General features: G+C 40.7%; 1 protein-coding gene across 6 annotated transcripts in view; it reads right to left on the bottom strand.

Annotated features, from left to right (window-relative positions):
• The window catches only part of Abcg2 (ATP binding cassette subfamily G member 2 (Junior blood group)), a 117,007-nt gene that overhangs the window by 7,693 nt on the left and 83,138 nt on the right, over window positions 1-26,176 (bottom strand). For all 6 annotated transcript variants that reach the window (XM_052720626.1, XM_052720625.1, XM_052720631.1 and 3 more), the window contains 9 exons: window positions 19,880-19,939; window positions 18,975-19,089; window positions 18,278-18,430; window positions 15,323-15,480; window positions 12,193-12,344; window positions 10,303-10,407; window positions 7,279-7,529; window positions 5,093-5,175; window positions 752-841 (listed from right to left, as the gene is read on the bottom strand). In XM_052720626.1, coding sequence (XP_052576586.1) covers window positions 752-841; window positions 5,093-5,175; window positions 7,279-7,529; window positions 10,303-10,407; window positions 12,193-12,344; window positions 15,323-15,480; window positions 18,278-18,430; window positions 18,975-19,089; window positions 19,880-19,939 — 1,167 coding nt within the window. The remainder of the gene's footprint in view (window positions 1-751; window positions 842-5,092; window positions 5,176-7,278; window positions 7,530-10,302; window positions 10,408-12,192; window positions 12,345-15,322; window positions 15,481-18,277; window positions 18,431-18,974; window positions 19,090-19,879; window positions 19,940-26,176) is intronic.

The raw sequence follows: 26,176 nt of genomic DNA, 5'->3' as shown, positions 1-26,176 counted from the left end.
TACACTGTGACCCTCTCTCAACACAGCACTTCCTCTGGCTGTTGTGAACTCTGGCATCAGAGTATGAACCTTATAACCTTAGAGTCCTTCCAGCTACCAAATCTAATCCCTCCTCTTCCTGACATCTTTCTCTAGTTACTCCAAACTCTTCCACCCGTGTTCTTGTTCCTTTGCTCTCTGTTGATTCACTTTGTTGGTAAATAAAGGTGGGCAAATCTCTCCAACCTTTGAAAACCATGGGAGAAACACCAGCCAGCTCCCCGCCGTGAAGCTGTCTCTGGCTCTTTCCATGCTCCACCCACCAAGGCTGGTACTTGCTCTTCCTTCGCCATCTTGATCTTACCACTTCTAGCTGCTGAACCACCTAATTGTTCTGAAGGCCCTCAAACTTTCTTTGCTGGAGTTACCAGCCTGTGATTAATCAAAACAAGAAACTTTCAGCCCCGCGGATGGTGCTTTCTCTCACAGCACTGGGATTTCCAAACCTCAACCCAAACTTGAAAATCTCCTTTCTCTGGCTAGCAGGCACCTCATGCTCTTAATTTTCCACCCTACCCATGACTGACTTTTCTTAATACTGTAACCCTATGCATTTTCAAAAATTCATATTGCATAACATGAATATATGCATACAATGTATATTTCCAATTTAAAGAAATAAATAAAAGATACTGATAACATCAGGATGGTATTTTGACCCAATTTTGGATTTGACCAGTTTGACACACAGCTGAAACAGTGGCCTACTCACATGAAGAGTTTCTTCTCCACTACGAAAAGCTCAACAGCTGACACACTGCTGAAACACTGGTTGGTGGTCAGGAAAAAGAGTACCCCAGCTCTGCCAGGACAGAATGGGAATGGAAGTACCACAGTCAACTTGTGTACTTAGGTTAGCAGTCTACAAATGATATAACATAACACCTTTCTTTCTTTTTCTTTCTTTCTTTCTTTCTTTCTTTCTTTCTTTCTTTCTCTTCTTTCTTTCTTCCTTCCTTCCTTCCTTCCTTCCTTCCTTCCTTCCTTCCTTCCTTCCTTTCTTTTTAAATAAAACTGTTCTAGTTAACAGAAAGAGGGGATCTAGGGAGATGGCTCAGTAGGTATAGGTGGCGACCTAAGTTCAATCCCCAGGACTGATCCCCAGAAGTGCACCAATGCTCATACATGCACACATACACACACCTGCTCTCTGCAACTGGGTCTCACTCCTGTGGCTGTGTCTCTACAGTGGTGGTTATTGACTCCAGTGACTCCATGTTAAAGCGAATACTGAAATTCTTGGTCTTAAGATTGTTGTGAACTGAGTTGTGTTGTTCCCATAAAATTCCTGTTGAAGTAATGACCTCCTACTATGCTGGTATTGGGAAACAGATCCTTTCAGGCATGTCCAGCTACACCCTGCATGCAGCAGAAGATGGCTACCAGTGCAGCCTGTACTGGTTAGTTTACTGTCAACTTGATGCAACCTAGAATCACCAGGGAAGAGTCTTAGTGAGGAATTAGCTACATCAGTTGGCCTCTGAGTATGCTTGGGGTGGGGGTGGGGGTTGTACTGACTGTTAACTGAAGTGGAAACCTCACCCTGAATGTGGGCAGCACCATTTCATGGAATGAGCTGTGGCATGTTTAAGAAAAGAGAATATGCTGGGTGGTGGTGGCACACGCCTTTAATCCCAGCACTCGGAGGCAGAGGCAGGCGGATCTCTGTGAGTTTGAGGCCAGCCTGGGCTACAGAGTGAGTTCCAGGAAAGGCGCAAAGCAACATAGAGAAATCCTGTCTCAAAAAACCAAAAAAGAGAGAGAGAGAGAGAGAGAGAGAGAGAGAGAGAGAGAGAGAGAATGCTAGCTGAGTTGAGCAGGTGAGGGCCCGTGTTCTTATTTGTGGGGGTCCACAGAAGCTCTCTAGTAAGGCCTTACTCAAGGTCAGAAAGTCTGAGCTTGCTTTACCCAGCAGGGCTGCATAATAGGATGATTTGGCCAAAGGTGTGGTTATCAGGTGTTTTGAAGGGTCTACACTTGTCTGTACATTGTGCTTTGATCTTGAAAGGGGGAGGTCTTTTGCCTCTCCCCTTGCTAGTGTATAATAAACTCATTAGAAATAAACTCGAGGCGACTGGGTATTGACCCAGGACCCTCCCAAAACTATCCTGTGTCTCTGTCTTTCTGGTCATCTCGTCGTCGTCGTTGTCATCGTCTCCATCTATATTCCTATCTAATACTTTCTCATTCCTCTCTCCTCCCCACAAGAACCCTTCAACAGGTCAGATCTGGCCTCTGACATTTGGCTGTGCTCTTGGCTGTGGATGTGATTCTTTAAGTTCTTGCCTTGACTTCCCCCAAATAATGGGAGTTTAACCTAGAACTGAAATAAACTTTTCTTGTCTAAGTTGCTTTTTGGTCAGGGTATTTTATCAAAGCAATAAAAAACCATGAAACTAGGATACAGCCCACCATAAAATTGTAAATTTACTTAAAAGTGGGAACTGAACTCACAGTCCTAAAAGAACAAGTGCTCTTTAACGTCTGAGCCATTGTTTTAGCCTCAACTACTTCCCCAAATACTACACAATGTACAAAGTCCACAGTCTTTAGTTTTTACGTATATACTGTGTTAACTCAAGAAACAGCACCCACAGAAACCATCAATTGCTAGTAATTTTAGAAACAATCTTGTTGTCTCAACCTTCAAGGAAGATAAAATCAATGATATGACTCTGAAAATAGCTCACTAGAGTAATACTGACTCTAAACAGAAGAAAACTTATTTGACCTCAATGATAGACTTTTAGATGGGTTCTTTAAAAAAGAATCAGCCTTTTCCAGACATGAAATGAATTCAACAGTCCTTGATAGTAAAATAGGAATAATACCATCTACCCATACTGGCCTCTGGATGGTGACCTGAGGTTATGGATGCCAAACACTGAGTTCAATATCTATAGCAAGCAGTGGTTCTCAATACGTGAATCATGACATGGATTATGACTCTATTACTGAGCATATATACTTATAGCATGACCAGCAATTAAAATACCTCAGTGTAAAGCTGGCTTTAGTAGCATGTACTTTTAGAAGAAGTTACTTGGGAGGCTGAGGCAAGAAGATCAATAACTTTAGTTGAGGAGATCAAGCCAGCCTGGGAAACATGGTAAGACCCGCATCTCACCCCCCCAAAAAAAGTCATTATGAAAACAAAAATTTCAAAAATGTGCTGGAGAGATATCCCAGTAATTATGAGCACTTGCTACTCTTCCAGAGGACCTGAGTTTGATTCCCAACACCCACATGACTGCTCAGAAACATCTGTAATTCCAGTTTTAAGCAATCTGACACCTTCTTCTAGCATCCTCAGGCACCAGGTACAAATTATGATGCACAGACACACATACAGTCAAAAACCCCAAACACAACCAAATCTTTAAAAAAAAATTTCAAGGACACAATTATGACTGAATCTATACAATATCGTAGCAAAAAGTTAACATGAGCTGAATCCCACACATGCAACTTTCAAGTCAAATAAATCAAAACCTATAGGGATGTTGTCTCACAAGCAATAGACAAAAACAAACAATACCAAAATCAAAAGACTGCACACATTAACAGATACTATCAATACACAGAGAAAATATCCTACAGAATTAGAGAAAATACTTGTAAAACATTTATCTGATAAGGAAAAAATTGCCCAGAAAAATAAAGGATTCTTAAAACCCAACAACAAATAAAAAAAAATAGACAAAGGACTATTGTCTATTAAGTATTTCTTAACTATCAAATTGATCTTTATTAGTAAAAAATAACCACTCATGATGTGGAAAAACTGAAACACCTGTGTGCTAAAACCAAGAATGTATAATGGTACAGCTGTTATGGAAGACAAATTGGCCATTTCCTCAAAAAATCATCACAATTTAGTAATTCTACTGGTAAGGTTTTTGAAAGAACTGAATGCAGGGATGCAAAAGATGTGGAATATTCCTTTACACTGTGTGAACACATATCACTGTGATTGGTTTAATAAAGAAGCTGACTGGCCAATAACTGTACAGGTAGAGATTAGGCAGGACTTAAAGACAAAAAGACAGCTTGAAGAAGAAGGGGAGGAGTCTCGAGAGTGGCAAGGAGATGGAGAGGAAACAGGAGATGAACTTGCCATACTGTGAAAAGGCACCAAGCCACATGACAGAGTGTAGATGAGAAATATGGGTTAATTTAAGTTGTAAGAGTTAGCTAGTAACAATCCTGAGCTATTGGTTGATCATTTATAACTAATAATGAGTCTCTGTGTGGTTATTTGGGAATTGGCTGGCAGGAAAGAAAAGTCCAACTACATATACAGAGAGTAAACACACACACACACACACACACACACACACACACACACACACACACACACATCTGGACTAAATCAGCCTTACAATGGAAAGTAATTCCGATTAAGCTGCAAAATGGATGAACCATTACGACACTGTACTAAAGGAAATAAGGCAGTCCTCAAAGGACACTCATGACACCACATGTAGCAAGCTTGAAGAGTAGTTACATTTAAAGACACAAAGTAGGATGGTGCTTCCCAGGGAGTGAGGGGAAGTGGGCACTGAGTAATTACTTTAATGGATTTAATTTAATGGATAAGGTAGAACCATTAAGGAAAATACTTATTTGGAGTTGGATATTGTCAACCGACACAGCAGTGTGATTGTGCTTAAGGCCACCGAACTGCACATACTTAAAATTGGTTAAAAGGATATATTTAATTTTTTGCATGGTTACATCAATACATACACATCTGTGTGTATGAAAGAGCCAACTCTTGCAGTTTTCAATTCACCAGTTCATTCCTTCCCACAAATAAACAGTGACATTTACCCTGAACTTGTGTTAAGTTTAAGCCCTTAATCAATATTCATAAGCTTAAAGAAAGTAACAGTATTTTATCAAAATCAAGATCCAAATTTGGCTGCTTTGCCTCTGGAGTAGACGACTGTGCCTCGTTTATAAAATATACTTTCTAATTTCCTTTTACTTAGAACTAGTCCATGCTAATTTCTATCCTACAGAATGGGGGGAAAAATCCAAGTTTGCTTACCTATTCTGGATTCCAGCTCTATCATTTGTCAGACCAAAGTAAATGGCACCAATAACGAGTGACAGTACGATCGTGACAATTACCTTTCCAAGAGAAAAATGAAAATAAAAGTATTTCCATTAGAGATTAAAATGCCTGTATATTATTTATTATTTTAAAATGTATATACAAAGCACAATCTCATAAACACTTTAGACACTTGGTTATGATAGGGTCCCTGGGAAAGTATGGGATAGAATATATTATTGGACTGCTTTCTAGAGTAAACTGAAAATCAAAGCATTTGCTGTCAGGGAACTGACAAGTCAACAGAACTGCACCTACGATTCCTCCCACTGCTCCAGCGGTCAGTGAAGTCGCAGGTCAGACGCTGGATCCATGCATGGTCCATAGGGGAGCCTGAAGAGGTTGTTTTGAGAGCAAACCGAAGTTCAAGTTGTCCAAGAGTACTGAACTGAAATGAACTAAACTTTTGTGCCAATGAACAACGCTTCACACAAGGGAGTCAAGGGAAAACAGGATGCCTTTTCTTTTAATGTTAAAGATTTAAAAAAAAAATTAACACACACACCTCCAAATTCTGACAATGGAATTTTGCATGCTAAAGAAGTAGGGGTGAGCTGAGCTCCACCTCTGCAACCTCTGGAGAGTCTGTGCCTACATGGGAATGTAGAGCATCACTGACAGAAAACAAAACAAAAACAAAAACAAACCAAAACCCAAAAATCCAAAAAGAGAAAAAGCCTTCTTTCTGTGGGGCATCCAAGGGCTTTTGTTATCTGTCTCCTCTCTCACTTCTTCTCCATCAACCTCAGCAAGCTAGGCCTCCTGTCAACACAACACACCCGAGTTGCTTCCTCTGCATCCTCACATAGTCACCCTCCTTCACCTAATCAGTCTTTGCAGACTGCTCCCAAGGAGACTGCATCAGCATCACTTTTGGAGAAAAGCATCTTTAAGGATGCTTCAAGCAGCAAGGGGTTAAAGGTTATATAACAATATTATTTATTTGGCAGATTCTATTTATTAATATATTATTCACAGGTAAATTTTAAAATGCAAGGAACGTTCGGCTAAAGAAAACGAAATATTCATTTATATATCTTGGAATTTCAAAGCTCAAAGTATTCTTAGTACTTTAACAATATCAAAATAAAAAGTACAGCATGAACAGAACTAAAACTAGTTATAAGCATACATTTAATATTCTATATAGTTGCATCATAACATTCGTGTTTATGAAAAGGCCAGCTCTTCTAGTTTAAAACGTGTGTGTGCGTGTGTGTGTGCACACACACACGCACACACACTAGTGCCCATGACAGCATGTGCCCAAGAAGGCCAGAGGTGTCAGCTCCTACTGGAGCTTGGGTTCCAGGTGGCTGTGATTTCCCTGATGAAGGTGCCGGGTATGAATATTAGTCCTCTGCAAGAGAAGTGTGTGTGTACTCTTAACTGCTGAGCTATCTCTCCAGTCTGACATAAAGTAGTTTGTGAAGGTCATTTTTGGCAAAAGCAAGGTAAAGTAGAAAAACAGAATTGTGAACTGTGAAGACGGTTTGGAAATACCATAGGAGAGAATTACAAATCTCTTTGCTATTAAGATAGAAATTTAGGATGGGGAAAGCCTATTACCCTGGCATATTTTTATAACCCTTCTACATGTATAAGGAGGCCAAACATAAAATAAATTCTGACAGCTCTATCAACATGTAGTTTGCACATACATACTAAGTCTAGCGTTCCAAAGTATAACTTTTAGGAGTACTCAATATTCTGAAGTATGTACTTTGCATTGTCTCTTGGCTTTCAAACTTATTTAAAGCATTTAATCTTATTTAAAAAACAGATTACAAAAAAAAATCCTATGCAAAGGTAGGTAAGCTGTGGCACAAATGACAAACTGCACCAACTGTCTATTTTTGGACACTCATGAACTAAGAATGACTTTCACCAAATTTCATTACTCAGGGGAGAGAACCACGAAGACAGTGTTGTTTACAATTTGAAATTGAAACTTCAGTATCCGTTAATTAAGATACAGTGGAAATGACAGAAAAATAGAAAGATAACTAGAAAATAAATAAAATCCTGAAGCATATATAATAGTTGCAGGAGAAAAAGAATCAGGAACCATGTTTGTCCTCATGAATATTTCATAGCACGACTGGCATTTGTCAGATTACCTGAGCTATAGAAGCTTGAGGATTCCCCAGCAAGTTTTTGAATGAGCGCTTGGCAATCCATCGGAGCTGATGACAGAAGGAGGTGACATATGCGGACTCTTTGAAGGCTGATATTCCTTTCTTTTTCTGAGTCCTCGGAAGTCGATCTAATTCAGCTTTTGATTCTCTGTAGATGGAGGAGTTGGCATAAAACTCAGCTAAGTTTTCTATTATTGGCTTCTCTCTCTTGGAGGGTTCTTCAGTTTTGTTTGCTTTGGAAAAACGTGGATAAAGAAATGAAACATTAACACATAACTAATTTGACTCATTTTCTATGGTTCCATACTTCTATAAAATTCCTTAATTCTAATATATATATTATATACTATAATATATATATATACACACAATTTATATATGTATGTATGTGTGTGTATATATATGTTGGCTGGGCATAAGTTAGAACATGGTTCAGGAATGAAGTCATGTAAGGAGAATTCTGAGTGCTTGTGAGAACACTCCAAGAAAACAAGACAAGTGTCTTGTTGTGGTGGTTTGAATGAAAATGGCCCCATAGGCTCATAGGGACTGGCACTATTAGGAGGTGTGTTCTTGTTGGAATAGGTGTGGCTTTGTTGGGGGAAGTGTGTCACTAGGGGCGAGCTTTGAGGTCTCGGATGCTCAAGCCAGGCCCAGTGTCTCACTGTCTCTTCCTGTTGCCTGTGGATCCAGATAAAGAACTCTAAGCTACTCTACAGCACCATATCTGCCTGTCTATCACCATGCTTCCCACCAGGATGACAATAGACTAGACCTCTGAACCAACCAAATTAAAGCCGGACACATTAAATGCTTTCCTTTGTAAGAGTTGCTGTGGTCATGGTGTCTCTCTTCACAGCAATATAACCCTAACTAGGATGCCTTGTGACTTCAGTTTCTTCAAAACAGACTTATTCTTGGAAAGTGTCTTTGTGCTCCTCCCAAGTATAGCAGATAGGAGTGAGTTTACTTCAGATCACTCATTATTGCTTGCTGCTATTATTCAATTAAATGTTTGAACTATCCTTTATATGCTGCTATCGAAAAACAACACGTTTTGGGGAGTTTTTAGTTTTATTTTTTTCCATGTGTGTGCTTGTCCTTGTGATTGTGTACAGCTTGAACTCATGAGAACTTTACTCATGACTATTCTTAACCCTCTGAGTATAAACTGTCCAAGGCCCTGAATAAAGTTGGCTGGTGCATGGGACTTTAGTTCATCTCATTTATCAGCTCCACTCTCCCAGATCCCACTGCCTCTGGAGTGGTGACAGACATGGTGGCATGTGCCTTTAACCCCAGCATTCAGCAGACACATGGATCTCTGGGAAGCTGAGGACAGTCTGGTCTACATGAGTTCAAGGACAGCTAGGGCTACATAGTAAAACACTCTCAAAATAGTAAAATTACTTATGCCATTATTGATTTACATATCAGGAAAACAGCAATTATTCATCTGTGCATGGCCACATCTTAGGGATGCAGAAAACTTTTCAATCAGTTTAGACTCTAATTATTCAAATAGACATTATACTGTACCGAGTTAGAGGGGATTTTTTTTTGCCTTTTACTATGCACAAATGTATAAAGGGCCATTTCTTGGGGTTTTTGTTTTTTGTTTGTTTTGAGATAGGAGATCATCATGTAGTCTTGGCTAGCCTGAAACTTGCTATGTAGACCAGGCTGGCCTTGAACTCACAGGTATCTTGTAGACCAGGCTAGCCTTGAACTCACAGGTATCTGCCTGCTTCTGCCTCTCAAGTACTGGGGGCTGGGATTAAAAGCATTGAACTACCATGTCTGGTTGGCTTATAAAATACTTGTGATGGCTAGTCTTAGTTGTCAACTTGACTACATCTGGAATTAATTAAAACCCAAGCTGAGTACACTTGTGAGTGACTTTTCTTGGTTGACTAATTTAAGGTGGGAAGACCAACCCTAAATCTGGATCTTTTAAGGTGGGAAGATCTACCTTAAATCTGGGCCATACCTCTTGGTGGCAGCCTACATAAAAGATATGGAAGAAGAAAGTCCTTACTTCTTGTCTGCTTGTCCTCATTCTTACTGGCAAGTTCATATATCCTGCTGCTGAGGCATTCCTTCACTGGCATTAGAGACTACTTCTTCAGGAGTCCAACATACACTGAAGACCAGCTGAGATATCTAGCCTCATGGACTGAACAACTACTGGATTGCTGGACTTTCTGTCGGTAGACAGTCATTTTTGAACTAGCTAGACCACAGCCCGTAAGCCACTCTCATTCATATATGCATACATACACATGTGTACTCAGCTTGGGTTTTAATTAATTCCAGATGTAGTCAAGTTGACAACTAAGACTAGCCATCACAAGTATTTTATAAGCCAACCAGACATGGTAGTTCAATGCTTTTAATCCCAGCCCCCAGTACTTGAGAGGCAGAAGCAGGCAGATACCTGTGAGTTCAAGGCTAGCCTGGTCTACAAGATACCTGTGAGTTCAAGGCCAGCCTGGTCTACATAGCAAGTTTCAGGCTAGCCAAGACTACATGATGATCTCCTATCTCAAAACAAACAAATCAGGCTAGCCAAGACTACATGATGATCTCCTATCTCAAAACCACAGCCCGTAAGCCACTCTCATTCATATATGCATACATACATACACATATGCATACATATCCAATCTATTAGTTCTATTCCTCTAGAGAACCCTGACTAATACTATTTAAAAAAATAACCATTTTCAAGTGGAAAGTTGCCTTACAACTGACACTTTGAAGGAAAACACTCATTTACAAATTAAATAAACACCCAAGCACTTACAGACAACAGTCTGTCTACTGACTACTACCACAGCACTGAATTAACATGAATTTAAAAAGCATCTTTTTGTTGTTGTTGTTTTGAGGCATGATCTTACTATTGTAGTTCTGGTTGTCCTACAAAAGCATGTTTTAATGAGCCACACTACTGCAGTTTTATCAAATCAAGCAGACACTAATGAATCTACAAGAGTCACATACCTTCCTGGCCTTCTCTGTCTCTATTTAACACTACAGCAGAAGAATCTCCATTGATGACATCCAGGAAGAAGTCTGCAGGGTTATTGTAGGGCTCACAGTGGTAACCTAGAAGAGAAGGCAATACAAGGACACAAACCTGATGATCTTAGAAAACACAGAGGCTTGGGAAGACAGAATCTACCAAGTTCTCCCTCTTCCCACTCTTTTCCCTTCACTAATACACCCTTTGCCCTTAAATATTTAATAAATATTCCAATAACTCAAAAGGAATTTTGGACACTTGAGAACATCTTACATTGGTGTTGACCATAAATTATGACCTGCACAGGACTACTGATATTCTCTGGTGCTTACAGTCTTCCTCTTACGATGTAAATTCAGGTCAAAAAAAGAAAACATTAACCGTCCTTATGTTCTCTCACTTCAGGTCCTCACACCATCACTATTGCTTTTTCAACTACGTGGAGAGGTTGTAATTCTCATCTGTCAGACTATTAGAGTTCCAAATAGAGCGCAATTTGGGGGCAGCATTCTCAAGAGAGTATGGACAGTACAGCACACTTTGAACTCTGACCTCAACTTTACAGTCCTCTCAAATTGCCCTGAAGTCTGTCTCAAATTCATAGACACTGAGCTCCCCACTCATTTGGGCTCAATTATTTTATTTTTTTTTCCTTTTAATGTGTATAGGTGTTTTCTTAAATGTATGTCTGTATACCACATGTGGGCCTGGTGCCTGGAAAGCCAAGAGATGGAGGATCTCTGGGGACTGGAATTACAGACAGTTGAGAGTCATCCTGTGAGTGCTGGGAATCAAACCAGGGTCCCCCGAGAGAGAAGCCAGTGCTCTTAACCAAAACATGCTCAATTATTTTAAATGACAGATGATAATGAATATTTAAAATTTTATTTGAAGTCATGAAGAGTCATCTATAATCACAGCTAGGTACCTCTAAAATGAAAAAGATTATATATACTGAATTTAAAAAGGAAAGGAATCACAGGGCTGAAGAGATGGCTCAGCAGTTAAAAGCACTTGTTCTTGCAGAGGACCCAGGTTTGGCCCCTAGCACTCACACAGCAGCTCAGAACCTTCTGTAACTCCAGTACTAAGGGGATCCAATGCTCTGTTCTGACCTCTCAGGGCACCAGCCCTACAGGTGGTACACATATATAAGGTAGATACTAATACACATAAAAAAATTAAAGTAAATAAATCTAAAAAAATCGTGTAATTTAATCTGAAATAGAAGGAAGCAACTCAGAAATGTCAAAAATGCAGGCTCATCAAAGTGAGGTTTGAGATAAGTCACTCAGACCCACTCACAGACTAAACTGTCAACATAATGTTACTAGAAGGTTAAGTATCATTCCATGAGCCCTCAGGAAAGCACAGTAAGATCACAGGCCTGGTGAAAACTGAAAAACTGGGATCTGCCCTGTAGTCAAGGAGACAACAATCCTAGGTCTTCCCAAAACTGTTCAACTGATCAAACTGCTGTGACTCTACGGATAACTACTGCACTCTCAGGGAAAGGCCACCATGACTGGGAAACTGGCAACTACTGCACTCTCAGGGAAAGGCCACCATGACTGGGAAACTGATAACTACTACACTCTCAGGGAAAGGCCAACATGACTGTGAGTCAGATGCAGCACAGGCCCTTGACACAGATACACTTAGACACAGATGTCACAAATATTCAAAGAGCACAGGAAAAGTTAAAGATCACACAAAATGAAGAAAAATACTAACACAAAATATTTTAGAATGGAGGAAGCATGGTAAGCCTACATGAAGACTAAACAACACTTCTATGGATTCTCTGCCCCAGCCACACAATTCTGTGAAGCAAAGACCTACACCATATGGAAAACAACCAACCATACCTGCTGATGCAAAGTACTCCAAAGCCTCCTGGGCAGGCCCATGGAACATGAGTTTCCCTGAGGCCAACAAGGTGAGGCTGTCGAACAACTTAAAGATGGAATACCGAGGCTGATGAATGGAGAAGATAATTGTTCGACCCTGTTTAGACATCCTAAGTTATGAGAAGAAAATGAGTCATTCAGATTCTCATCCTTACCTTTATTGTTAAAAAAATACTTTATTCCTGCTGTTAGAACATCTGTCTCAATTTCAATTTGATTTTCTCACATATACATATTGTATCAGCTCATCTCAAGGTATCGGCTTGATATCTAGGGAAATGAATCTTGGTGCTTTTATTAAAAACTAGGGCATCTGGGAGTATTGCAACCTTGGAGATCAGTTGTAAATAAAGTGCTTAGCACGTTCGAGGCCTTGGACTTAATCCTTAGAAACAAACAAACAAAAACCCCAAACAAACAAATTCAGCCATAATTTCTTAAGGAGCCAGGGCAGACAAAGTGCACTAGAATGTTTATTGACAAATGCAGACACTGAGACAGTTTTCACAGACACTGAGTCAGAATCTGTAGCTGTAAGTTTTCCTGTCCTGCCCAGTCCGCAGCTGCTCAAACCCAAGTAAACACACAGAGGCTTATATTAATTAAAACTGCTCGGCCATTAGCTCAGGCCAACTACTGACTAGCTCTGGCACTTAAATTCAGCCCATTTCTGTTATTCTATATGTTGCCATGTGTTCCATGGCTTTACCTGTGTGCCATTACATGCTGCTCCCTGGACAGCAGGCTGGCATCTCCTCACTCAGCCTTCTTCTTCCCAGAATTCTCCTTGTCTGCTTATCCCACCTATACTTCCTGCCTGGCTACTGGCCAATCAGCATTTTATTAAACCAGTGTACAAAAGCATTATCCCACAGCAAGAATCTCTGGGAGAATGTACACACACACACACACACATACACACACAAAAGGTAAAGAAAGGCTTTTATTAAGGTGAGGAAACACATACACAGAAGGATCCTCTGCTTAGGAATGTGGATGCTAAACCCTGGCCTCTCACTGAGAACTGGGAGTTTTAAAGGATGTCTGAGGGGATTGTTCTCCCCATTGAGGGTTGGCCAGTTTGAACAGAGTCAGGGAGCTAATAGGTCCACAAGTTTGGGGTAAACACATCCTGGTTTGGTCTTGAACTTGTCACAATGGTCCATAGGCAGGGGATGGGGAGGGATACAGGTAGCGGGCATTACTGGAGGGAGTGAAAGCTAGCAGGTCTTTGTCTTAAGCTGTCAGTCTTCTGTCAGGAACTCTAAGAGCCAGAAGGCAACAGGAGCTACCAGGAGGAGCAGAGCTGTGTTGAGGTCTGATCCACAAAGTAGGTCTGAGGACTAGGGATATTGGAATGAGCATATCCTCAAAGAGTCCCCCGGGACCGCACTTTGACCTACACAAGCATAATCATTTACCAGACTGCAGATGGTAAGTTTCCACAGCAGGGCTTGAAAAGACTGGCTTCCTTTGTTAAGCCACCAGTCCATGGTGTTTCCTTTTAACTGTACCCTACCTAATATGTGCCGCCCTGAGGTAACTAGGTTCTCCTGTCTATTTAATGTTCCAGACATATCAGGCATCTTCTGCCTTGGGGCCACTGACTGTTCCCTTCAGCCAGATTCTGTTGCTAGATACATCTAGATCTCACTCCCTGACTCCCAGGTCCTATGGCCATGTACCAGATCCTCCTTGACCTTCCTGCTATTTAAAACAGCAACCCAAGATGATATTTTCTAGTTCCATACATTTGCCTGCAAATGTCATGATGTCTTTTTTTTTTTTACTGCTGAGTAGTACTTCATTGTGTATATGTACCACATGTTCTTTATCCATTCTTCGGCTGAGGGGCATCTAGGTTGTTTCCAGGTTCTGGCTATTATGAATACTGCTGCTATGAACATAGGTGAGCAAGTGTCCTTGTGGTATGATTGAGCATTCCTTGGGTATATGCCCAAGAGTGGTATCGCTGGGTCTTGAGAGTGAGGTAACCCAGACTCAGAAAGACAAATATTGTATGTACTCACTCAGAAGTGGATACTAGATGTAAAGCAAAGAATAACCAGACTACAACATACAGCTCCAGAGAAGCTAGCTAACAAGGAGGACCCTAAGAGGGATGCATGGACCACCCTGAGAAGGGGAAATAGATGGGATCTCCTGAGTAAACTGGGGTGAGGGGGAGAAATAGAGGATAGGTGATGGGGGATTAGAACATAAGGGAATGGGATGACCAAGCTGGAATCCAACAAGGATGACCCCAGTTTAGACTACTAGCAACAGTGATGAGGGTGCCTGAACTGGCCTATCCCAGTAATCAGATTGGTGAATACCCTAACTGTCATAGAGCCTTCATCCAGTAACTGATGGAAGCAGATACAGAGATCCACAGCCAAGCACCAGGCTGAGCTCCAGGAGTCCAGTTGAAGAGAGAAAAGAGGGATTCTATGAGCAAGGGACATCAAGATCATGATGGGGAAAGCTACAGAGAACTGAACCAACTAGTGAGAACTCATGAACTTTAGACCCACAGCTGTGGAGCCTGCATGGGACTGGACTAGGCCCTCTCCATAAGCAAGACAGTTGTGTAGCTTGGTCTGTTTATGGAGCCCCTGGCAGTGGGATCAGGATCTATGCCAGGTGTATGAGCTGACTTTTTGGAGCTTATTATCTATGGACACCTTGCCCAGCCTTGATGCAGGGGGAGGGGCTTGGACCTGCCTCAGCTGAATGTACCAGGCTCTGCTGACTCCCCATGGGAGCCTTATCTTTTTGGAGAAGGGAATGGAGGGTGAGCTGGGAGGAAGGCTGGGAGGGAGCGGGAGGAGGGATGAGAGAGGGATCTGTGATTGGTATGTAAAAGGAATAAAAAATTTCTTAATAAAGAAAAATAAAACAGCAACCCAGCGCCATCACAGCTATCGTCCCCTATACTCTTATTTAACCTTTCCTAATATCACTTCTTTCCTTTTAACAAAGTAGGAGAAGATTGTTTACTTCTGAACCTCCTGCACAAAGAACACCAGCCACACATAAGCGACCAGATATGAAGAACATGAAGGATCAGTGCTCTTGCAGCATTTACCTTTTCAGGAGCAGAAGGACAGCATTTGCTGTGCTGGAGTCCAGACCAGTTGTGGGCTCGTCCAGGAAGAGGATGGAAGGGTCAGTGATCAGCTCCATTCCTATGCTTGTCCGCTTTCTTTCTCCTCCAGAGACACCACGGGTAAACTGGGTTCCAACCTAAAGCAAGTGTCACCTTTATCAATGAGAGCGAACACGGTTGCCATCATTTGGTAGACAGACCCGTGCAGCCCTAACGATCTCTGAACTGTCTCCAGAAGTGCCTTGTAAGTGCATGCTCTACTGCCTGTCCCTGGTAGAGACACTTTATCTTGTTTTGTTTTGTTTTGGTTTTGGTTTTGGTTTTTCGAGACAGGGTTTCTCTGTGTAGCTTTGCGCCTTTCCTGGAACTCGCTTTGGAAACCAGGCTGGCCTCGAACTCACAGAGATCTGCCTGGCTCTGCCTCCCGAGTGCTGGGATTAAAGGCGTGCGCCACCACTGCCTGGCCTGAGACACTTTATCTTATGATCATCACTACTCTGAAGATTATTGGTTTACTAATAGCAAAATGCCTGGGAAGAGGCTTTTTTTTTTCAATCAGATGGGTAAACTAAGGCTCTGGTTAGAGCTGCAAGGTGGCCTAATATGAAATGGAGCCCATGGTTTTCATAGTCTGTTCTTCCTCAGAAGCCATCCAATTTATTTTTTGAGACAGTGTTTCTCACTGACTGGGAGCTCACCAAGGTGGCTAGGTTTTGGGAGCCCACCTGTCCCTGCCTCCCAGTACTAAGATCACAATGTGCACCACCACGTGAGGCTTGTTTTCCATGGGCTCTAGTGCCTGAAGTCAGGTTATCATGCTTACAAGGCAAGCAGATTACCAACTGAGCTAGTCCTTCAGCTCACAATTTTGTTTTCAAGTGGCAAAAGAATGAGAACACTCCAAGATACAGTAAAATTTTAGTCTAAAATAGGCGATAAAAAGAGGAAGAGGAACACACTGACAGGAATTTCTCAATCACTCAGCACCTAAATCTCTCTCTCTTTCTCCATCTGATGGTCTCTAAGTGGACTTAGACGAGGAGGAAGAGGAAAATTCATGTTCTACAACACCATTTTAAGTGCTTTTCTCTCTCCAACTTGATGCCGTCTGTATACGAATTCACCGTAGAATTCCCAACTCGTCCTTTCGTACAAATCCGGAAGGTGAGATATTTCACAGAAAAACTGGCTCAACTTTTTCAACTGCTCATTGTCATTATGTGGGAGAGGGTACTAGGAAGGGTTGGGAGAAGGGATGCAGAAGGTGGGGAATGATTCTGAAATCACACAATCCAAGGAGCTATAATCTCATGTAATTTGAGAACTTTAACTGGGTCCTAATAAAAACTGAATTACAAGAAACTTTTGAAGACAATTTGGCAAAAGAGAATGAATGTGATATGATTTTTTTCATTTTGTTAGTTGATAATGGTATTGTGATAAGTAGGTAAGTATCCTCCTCTGTGCTAGTGATAGAATCTAGGGCCTTGCACATGCTAAACACATGTTCTACAACTGAGCTGCACTCCTGGTCTCATGCCTGGTTTTTACAGGTACATAACAAGTATTGAGGGGTAAAGGACTATGAATTTTTCTTTAAAGTACTCTAGTAAGAAATAGCTGAAGAGATTATGGCATAAGATGTTAACAACTGAGAAATCTATACAAATAGTATTAGCAATTATATCATTATTTTAGCTAACAGTTTTAACATTATATCAGACTCTTTTCTCTGTGTTTGTTATGCTTAATGTTTTATAAAATAAAATATCTTAATAATTTACATTATATTAATTCTAAAAAGTCAGTGAGCATCTCTCTATATTTCTCCTGGAAATCCAAACAAGCAACTTATAGCAATGACTGTTTAAAGGTGAAGAACAAGATGGAGGTATAGTCCAGTAGCACAGCACGTGCCTAGCATGAATGAGGCCCAAGGAACAATAACCAGCACCATATACATACAAAAAAAAAAAGAACAAATAACAAACTCAAGGGAAAGTATTCTAGGAAGACAAAATCAAGCAAGTAAACAGGGCCATAGCAGAGCAAATACAGTGATTCAGAAATACAGTCAAATGGTGTCATCCCAAGGTTATTCTTCCCAACAAAACACACAGCCCATGAGAGACTGCTGGCAAGCACCAAGAGAAGCAACAGTTCCCTGCAATCACCATTATCCATTGCCTCGACGGAGTAAAATAATTATGGGCAGGAGAGTGTTAAACTGTAGCCATTGTACTTTCACCCAATGCCCAAATGTCTGCTCAGCAAAACTAGATGGATTGGTCATTTGTAAAGTTCATCCACTGTCTCAAGTCCCCTTCCTGATCCTGTATAACACTCAAAAGGAGAAGCAGCTTCTCCATCTTTGTTACTCCCGAAAGCCTAACACAGCCCAGCATGTAGGGGTCTGGAAACAAATACTGACAGAAGATAAGGAAGAAAGGAGAGTTAAAAGGAAAGGAGGGGAATACAACTGTTAAAAGACAAACTACAGAAAAGTACCTTGAACACTGGACAAATTGTAAGTAAAGCCTAATGTGACCAACTACAATTTTGGAAGCCAAATCAGAGTAAAATGATGTATGCATAGCAAGAAGCTTTGGATTCATGTCTTTCTTGTTTTGGAACTTTTCCTCAACAGGTAGCAGAACAGTTAATGCAGGTACAGAGCAAGCTGTGACCTGAAGAATGGAGCTGGTGGAAGGGTGCATAGAAAAAGCCACATGAGGAACACTTTTCTCAGCTGGACCACACTCCATTCCCAGGAATCAGCCTTATTAGGGTTTTTTTTTCCACCTTAATTTCTATCTTATCTTACATAACCAGTTACTTTCTCATCATGCAGACATTATAGGAAACTTGTAGTTAAGGTTATATTGCCCAGACAAGGCTATTTCCTGCCTATGATACTAGAAGGGGTTTTCATACCTTGGAATCCGCTACTTTTTCCAGACCTAACTCTTTAATGACCATGTTAATCCGTTCATTTTTTTCATGATTCTTCATAGTTGTTGGAAGCCGAAGGGCTGCTGAGAACTGTAAGTTTTCTCTCACTGTCAGGGTGCCCATCACAACGTCATCCTGAAGGCAAGGTGGCATTTTAGTGAGATATGAGTCTTTTCTATGCCCATCATTTGAGTATATATAGTTCAATCCATACAAGAAATACATCCAAGATAAAATTCTGGCTACTGGAGAACTGTGTACTCTCCTAAGCTACACTAGCTGCATATACAGACACCCACAAAGTTCAATAGTATCAGTTTCGTCACCCAGCTCTATACCCAAACAGGACACATGTAATACAATGACTGCTACTAGACACTTCAAGGCTGCCTGGTAGAAGGATTTGGCAAAGACATCTACAATGGGAAGAAAGAAGGTGAAGGAAGGGTAAACTTTGTTTTTAATTCTATAGCAGCCAGAACTGATACCACTGCCCTACAAGGGTCATATTCCAGGTCCCCTCTGTCTTTCCCTTTAACACCACCCCCAATGTGATAGAATATTATGGAAATATGCAAAGATGTTGGTCCTATGAGCATGTTATACATTCAACTGGAAGCAAACTAAACCATAAGCAAATGCACTTGCACGTACAGTGCCCCAATTCACTTATACTCACTTGAACCACATAGCCTGAAGTACATTTGAAATTGGCAGGTTGGGGTGTGCCATTTATCAGAACATCTCCAGATAATCCTCGTGGATCTTTCCTTGCTGCTAAGACATCTAATAACCTGTAAAGAGCATGTACATTATGCTATGAAGGTATTCTTTCCTTCTACACAGGCCATATTGCTTAGATGCTCTAAATGCAAATCCTGCTAATGTTCAAACTTAACTAGTTGATAAATTTCTATTTTAAAAGCAAATTTATAGACTGAGCATGGTGGCATACACCTTTCATACCAGCACTCTGGAGGCAGAGGCAAGAGGATCTGTGTGAGTTCAAGGCCAACCTAGTCTACATAGTGACTTCCAGGCTAGCCAGGGCTACACAGTTGAGATCCTGTCTCAAAAATCAAACAAGGAAAACAAAACAAAAAACAGGTTTACATGTTCTAAATTCTCAGATTCCTCTTCATTATATGCTAAGCAAAACTCAAAATATAAAAGGAAGAAAACATTGCCTTAAATAGCAAGACCCCCTCAAATGACCCTCTTGGTCAATGGACCTTGGAGATCACAACCCAGACAACATGCTGTTTAACTAGTATTCATGACTTCGATTATACTTTCTCTACATGCCTTCATTTTTAATATTACATCATTCTTTTACCTCCTCCCTAATACATAATATGATCTACCAGTATATACAAATCACTTCATCATGTGCTACTACTAAAGCTGACCTAATAAGTCTTTCTGGTCCTTAGGACAAAACCATGAGATAGTTCAACCCCATATTACCCACAGCACCTAAGACCAGACAGGATGTACACTGGCAAATAATCAGCCAACACTTGTGTATGTAAATGGGATATTTAATGACCAGAAAAGGCTTATTTATATGTGCGTTATACTCACGAAGACTTGCCTCCGCCCGTGGGTCCAAGAATGGCATTGAGGCCAGGTTTCATGATTCCACTAGAAACAAAATCATATTATTTTAATGTTGTATTTTACATGAAGTTCTTTGAACTTACCATCTGCACTTAACACACTAATAAAGGAGGATGAAATGGCAAACCTCTTTTTTCCCTATTGTATGTATGTATGTATATATATATATATTTTTTTTTCTTTTATTTTTCTTTATTAAAAAATTTTCTACTCACTCCACATACTATCCACAGATCCCCCCTCCTCCCTCCTCCCACCCCCAGCCCTCTTTCCCAAGCCACCCTGCATCCCCACATCCCCCAAATTGAGGTCTCCCATGGGGAGTCAGCAGAGCCCAATTGCAAACCTCTTAGAGATAAAGAATCACTGATGTTTGAAGTGTAATCTAAAGGCTATCAACACAGACCCTATGAAAAACAGTCCAGCCCTTCTAAATTCCTTTCTTTTGCTATTGTTTTGTAACTAGCTCTTGAAACAACGTAACCTTTTGAAAATGGCATAGCCAATGTCCCAGGTTCCTTGATGTTGAGTTGAGCATAGGACTCAGTGGTAGAGCCCATGCTTATTATGCATGAGGCGCTGGATTCAATCCCAGCAATAGCAATTTACGTTTTTCTAAGTAAGATTCTAATATAAGACTCTTAAAATAACAGATTCTGGAAATAAGGAAGGAAGATTCTCAAAGATTCTGCATTCCTATTACACCCTTTAAAATGACATAAAGTCCATAAAAGTTTTTGAGTATCTTCAAATTGTCCCACTTCCTACCTAGCCAAGTTTAGAACAATCAACACTTGTAGAATACCAGTGAGTGATGTTCGCATTACTAAAATCTAATCAGATTAAAAAGTCAAAGTATCTTAAATAGAAGTTCCAGCATCAGGATGAAAGCATCGTCAGTACTTAACACTAAAGTAAAACATGTCAGGTAGGCAAGATGCCTCAGCAGGCCAACCCTGGCTCTGCAAGTCTCAAGACCAGAGTTTGATTCCCAGAAGCCATAGTGGAAGGAGAGAACTGACTCCTACAAGTTGTCCTCTGACCTCCATGTTTGTCCTGGTGCTGTCTGTCTCTGTCTCTGTCTCTGTCTCTGTCTCTGTCTCTCTCTCTACACACACACACACACACACACACACACACACACACACACACACACACACACGCACTCTAACAAAAATTTGAAACAATGAAAAAAGTGTTACTAATTCAAGGGGGAAACACATACTCTTGGAAGAAATGATCACCTTCACTGTGAAGTGTTTAATAACGACTTACACAATACACAGCCACCTCTTTCAACAAACTAAAGGGATATTTAGACCAACTAAGATGGAAAAATTACAGCCATGTTGACTGGGATGATATCCAAGAAAGCATGAACTTTACCCTAAAGATGACAAGTAGGGTGGTTGAAGAAAAGGAACAAGAGAAAGGAGAATTAAGGGCAGGCCCATTACAGCTGCACAGGAATGGGGAAGAGAGTCCACGCTGGCCTGTCTAATACACTGGGGTCATGTTCAGCCCCTAGAACTGGAAGTAGGTCAAGACGTATTCCACAGAGAACACAGCATCTATTGCAAGTGGAAAGTCAAAACTGCCAACTATTTCGATTAGATGATGACTTGAAATATCTTCCTTATGATTATACATTGTCATGAGCAATGAACTCTCTAGTGCACCTGTCTCACTGTCTTAAATACAAGAGGAACTCACCACTCATTGTCTGTTATACCTCATGTATCACAATTATTACATTTTGCTTTGCTTGTTAACTGATTTACTTCTCAGTGAAATATCAGACAAATATAATAACAGGTTATTAAGCCTCATTCAAGTTGTAACACAGAACAATCTTATTCTTTTATTGTGTTACCTCTCCAACATGCTTGTCCAACATGCAAATGCAGAGATGCCTGGGTAACCTTTCAGTGTGCATCTATTTATACCTCTTGATGTCTCTCCTTTATCAATAGCTACCTAGCAACTGCTTCAAAAATGAACAGAACCTTTTATTCAATCAGTATTCACTGCCACAAAACTCTTTTCAGTATTTAAAAATTCATACATATATAAAGACTAAGAAATCCAGAATGATTTAAACTGTAGGAGATGAATTAAGCTAAGAAAACAAGCAGATAAACAAATGAAACAATGAAGTCTGGGTCCTCCTGAATCAGCACACTATAGCCAGTCACCTATTCCCTGCTTTCATCAGTGGTGTGACCTGGATGTAACTATGCTTTCAGAGTGGTATCAGCCTCATGCCATAAAGCAGAGCTCAGTTACAACATTGCTGGATGGCTCATAAAGCGGAAGATATTTACGACCTGCCCCTTTATAGAAAGTGTATGCTGATGACCTCTGTTCTGCTGTGACCTACAATTTCCTAACTTCCCCACCCTACCCTTCACCCTTCTGTCACCCATCTCAGCCATTCCCTACTCCTATTTATTGCTTTACAGCCTTTGCGTGTGTGGTCCTCCTTCATTAATATGTCAGATGCCTCCAGTAAAAACTGTGACACATGAAGACTTTGCTCTCTGAATGCATAAAATGAAATCTCCTTGAAGGAGCCCTGTCATTTTTATTGCATTTTAGTGGGCAACAGTCAATCCTTCCGTCCTATTTTGTTTATAGACAAAGACTGTGAATGTCAGTTTTGAAGGAGGGGCATTTTCCTACTCACAGACATGCACGCACACACACACACATGCACATGCTCTCTCTCTCTCACACACACACACACACATACTCACACACTTGCATACACTCACACACACACACACATACACACACACATACAATTCTGATGTACCCATTCTTCCTCAGAGCAAGTCATTTCAGTTACATCTTTTTCATCCTCTGTCACAGCAGAAATTAACACAGTGAAAATACTCCAGTTTCTGAATTCCTAATTAAAATATAGTCTCTGAGAACAGAAAAAAAAATCTATATAACACGAAGAACCTAGCAGGCATTCAAAAATTACTGAATAAAGGAATCTATGTTTTCCTTATTAAGACTTTTGTTTGAGACAGTTGTTCACATTATAGCCCAGGCTAGCCGAGAACTCACTATGTAGCCCTGACTGGTCTTCAACACACAGAAATCTCCTTTTCTCAGCCTCCTGACTGGTGAGATTACAGCTTGGAACTTCAAAGAAAGTCATTTTTTTTTAAACTAAAATAAAACAAACCAAGCCAGGAATTAAGATAATCTTATTAATAAATGTCATCTTTATGTTAAACTGAGTGCTTAGTTAATAAATAAGAAATTAGAAACCACTTAGTGAAAATAAGTATCTGTCCACAAAACTTTAATTTCATATTCTCATTTGTTATTTTTAATCAAATAATGTATTAATCCTTTCTACTAGTGGGATGTGGTGGCACATCTCTAATCCCAGAAACTGGGACATAAAGACAAGAAGACCAGGAATTCAAGCCATTCTTGGTTTCACGGTAAGTTTGAGGTTAAGTAATGGGATTCATTAAATCTTGTTTCAAAATGCTAAAATGCAACATTAACAACAACAACAACTCCCTGATGGCTTCTGTTAGACTTCTTTTTTTCTTCCCTCTCTCAGCAGGAAGACGACATAAGTTCTACACAGCCAACACTAACATGAGCTTCAAAGAGGGTGGGAAACAGAAGAGATAGTCATAAGCTAGACAGATAATTATGACTGACGGAGTAAGAAAATCTGAGCTGACCAGGAAGTGGAAAGAGATAGCCACAGCCAGACAGACTACTACTTATATGACTGACGGAATAAGAAAATCTGGGCTGACCAGGAAGTCCATCAAGACTAATGAAGACTGGAGATGTAGCTTTGTAGTAGAACACTTGTCCGTCCGGCATGTCTAGGGCCCTGGGTTTAATCCCCGAGATAGAAGGAAGAAAAGAAAAGAATGCTAGCTAAATTTTATACATCTTGAGAGGAAAGAAAACATGTGAATGCAGAACAAATGTAAAGTATTAGATTATAATCGATGCATTAATGAGGAAGTATGTGTTATCTACATATAGATTATAATTGATACATTAATGAGGAATTGTGTTATCTATACATAGATTATAATTGATATATTAATGAGGGATTATGTGTCATCTACATACAGAGAGCTACAGAAAGGCACAGTTAGGAAAGTCCCTGTACGGATGAGAGTAGATGTCCATTAACTGCTCCTTCACCAGATCTTCACCTACTACTTAGTTCCCTCTCATTCTACCTACCAAGACCTATAGGCATCTGAACCTTCAAACAACGGTATGTGCATGTCTACAAGCACACATCTATTACCCAGTTCTTCCCATTCAGAAAGCACAGAGGTATATTGTAACAGCAAAGAGAATGCCGAGGACCCAGATCCCAGGTGTAAGGACCATTTTCTACAAAAATGAACGTCAGCTGAGTCCAGGTCACAGGAAGCATAAATAATCAGTAATTCTGGAACTTCCTCCAGTACCAAAGAAATACTGAAAATTTACTTACAAAGTAGTAAAGGAGAAGTGGAAATTACCCTGAAGGTGTTCTGCAAGCAAATTAGGAACAAAAGGAGTTCCAACACAAATGATGATGCATTATTGCTGAAGGCTAGTAAAGAAAACAGAAATCCAGGAGTATATCCAGTTGTGCTGGTAACTCTTCTGTTGCTGCAATATAATACCATGATCAAATGCAACTTAAGAGTAGAGTTTAGCCGGGCGGTGGTAGCGCACGCCTTTAATCCCAGCACTCGAGAGGCAGAGGCAGGTGGATCTCTGTGAGTTCGAGGCCAGCCTGGTCTCCAAAGCGAGTTCCAGAAAAGGCACAAAGCTACAGGGAGAAACCCTGTCTCGAAAAAACAACAACAACAAAAAAAGAGTAGAGCTTATTTTGACTTAAGAGGGCCAGATGTCCACAGCATCTAGGAAGGCACACAGGCAGAAGCAGAAAACTAAGCTCACATCTCAACTGCTTCCAGGAAACAGAGAATGTACGAAGTGAGGTAGGGCTATAAACCCTCAAATCCACTCCACTTCCTCCAACAATGCCCCCCTCCTAAAGGTTCCATAACCTCTTCAAACAGTGCCACAACTGGGGACCAAGTGTTCAGATCCATGAGCCTATGAGGGACATCTCTTATTCGAACCACCACAGGAAATGAAAGAGAGATGCTGCAGCTTTTCCCAAGTGAAATGCCAACTATGAGATGGTGAACAGGTAAATAACTCTCTGGCAATTATCACAGTGGTAGCTGGACCTAGACAGGTGTCATCATAGAGACTGCAACTCACAAGAAGTTCATGTTTGGTGAGGAATAGGGTTCTGGAAGAATGTCAGGAGACTCTGCCACATAGTACCAATCAAGAACAAACAGTCAAATTGTGACATTATGGTACAACCTGACAGAGAGTAACATCACCAGGTAATCAATTTTAATATCCCAAGTGGATGGAACACCATGTTGGATGAAACAGAAACATCAGGTTGGAGAAGAATAGAACCACAGGATGTGGCAGCTGGTCAACTGTGAGGAATCTTCAGAGGCATGACTGCCCTTGTCATGAGGTTACAGTTCCCCCTGCCTGCTGCTGGCCAACTGAATGATTACATTGGAGAAGGTCCTTCCTTCTAGAAAGCTTACACTGGAGGAATTGGAGATACAAGAGTGCCGAGTGGATAGTCTAGTTTTAAAAGGGTCCCCCAAACCACCAATGACAGTGGGTACCAAAAGAGAAGGATGGCACCAAAGTCAGTGAAACATTAATAGAGAAACTGGGTGGACTGTCATATTCCTACAAGTTTAATCCTGAAATTATTTCAAAATAATTTGTTTAACAATCTTCGCAAGAGTATAATGAATCTCCTCCCACCCAACCGATTATATGGCAGACACATGCCCTGGGATGGTGATCTCTTCCAGAGATCTTCAGCACCGGGAAAGCTCAGGTGTCGACTATGGAGACAAAGGAAGAGAAAGACTCTACACCAGGGAGGAAAGTCTTTGGCATTCTCATGGACAGATTTTGCTTTGTTTTCTTCTCATACAAGATCCAAAGAATATTTGATTCTCATCAGCTTTTTCGGAATATAATAACCATTTTTAATGGTGATGCTACTATCAAACACAAATAAAAAAAAAATAAGGTAGCGAAAGCAATCCTTTCTGCGGCACAGAGACTCTACTTAGTTGAAGCCAGTAGACAGGGGAAAGGTTAGAAACCCTGCAAGCAAAGGAATGACCTTTCTCGTGCAAACCCAAACCAGATGTGAGT

Source organism: Peromyscus californicus, unplaced genomic scaffold (genome assembly GCF_007827085.1).
Source record: "Peromyscus californicus insignis strain IS unplaced genomic scaffold, ASM782708v3 Scaffold_6__1_contigs__length_162567912, whole genome shotgun sequence".
Classification (NCBI taxonomy): Eukaryota; Metazoa; Chordata; class Mammalia; order Rodentia; family Cricetidae; genus Peromyscus; species Peromyscus californicus.
The sequence above is the reverse complement of the archived record's forward strand: the minus strand, read 5'-3'. Positions and strand labels throughout refer to the sequence as shown.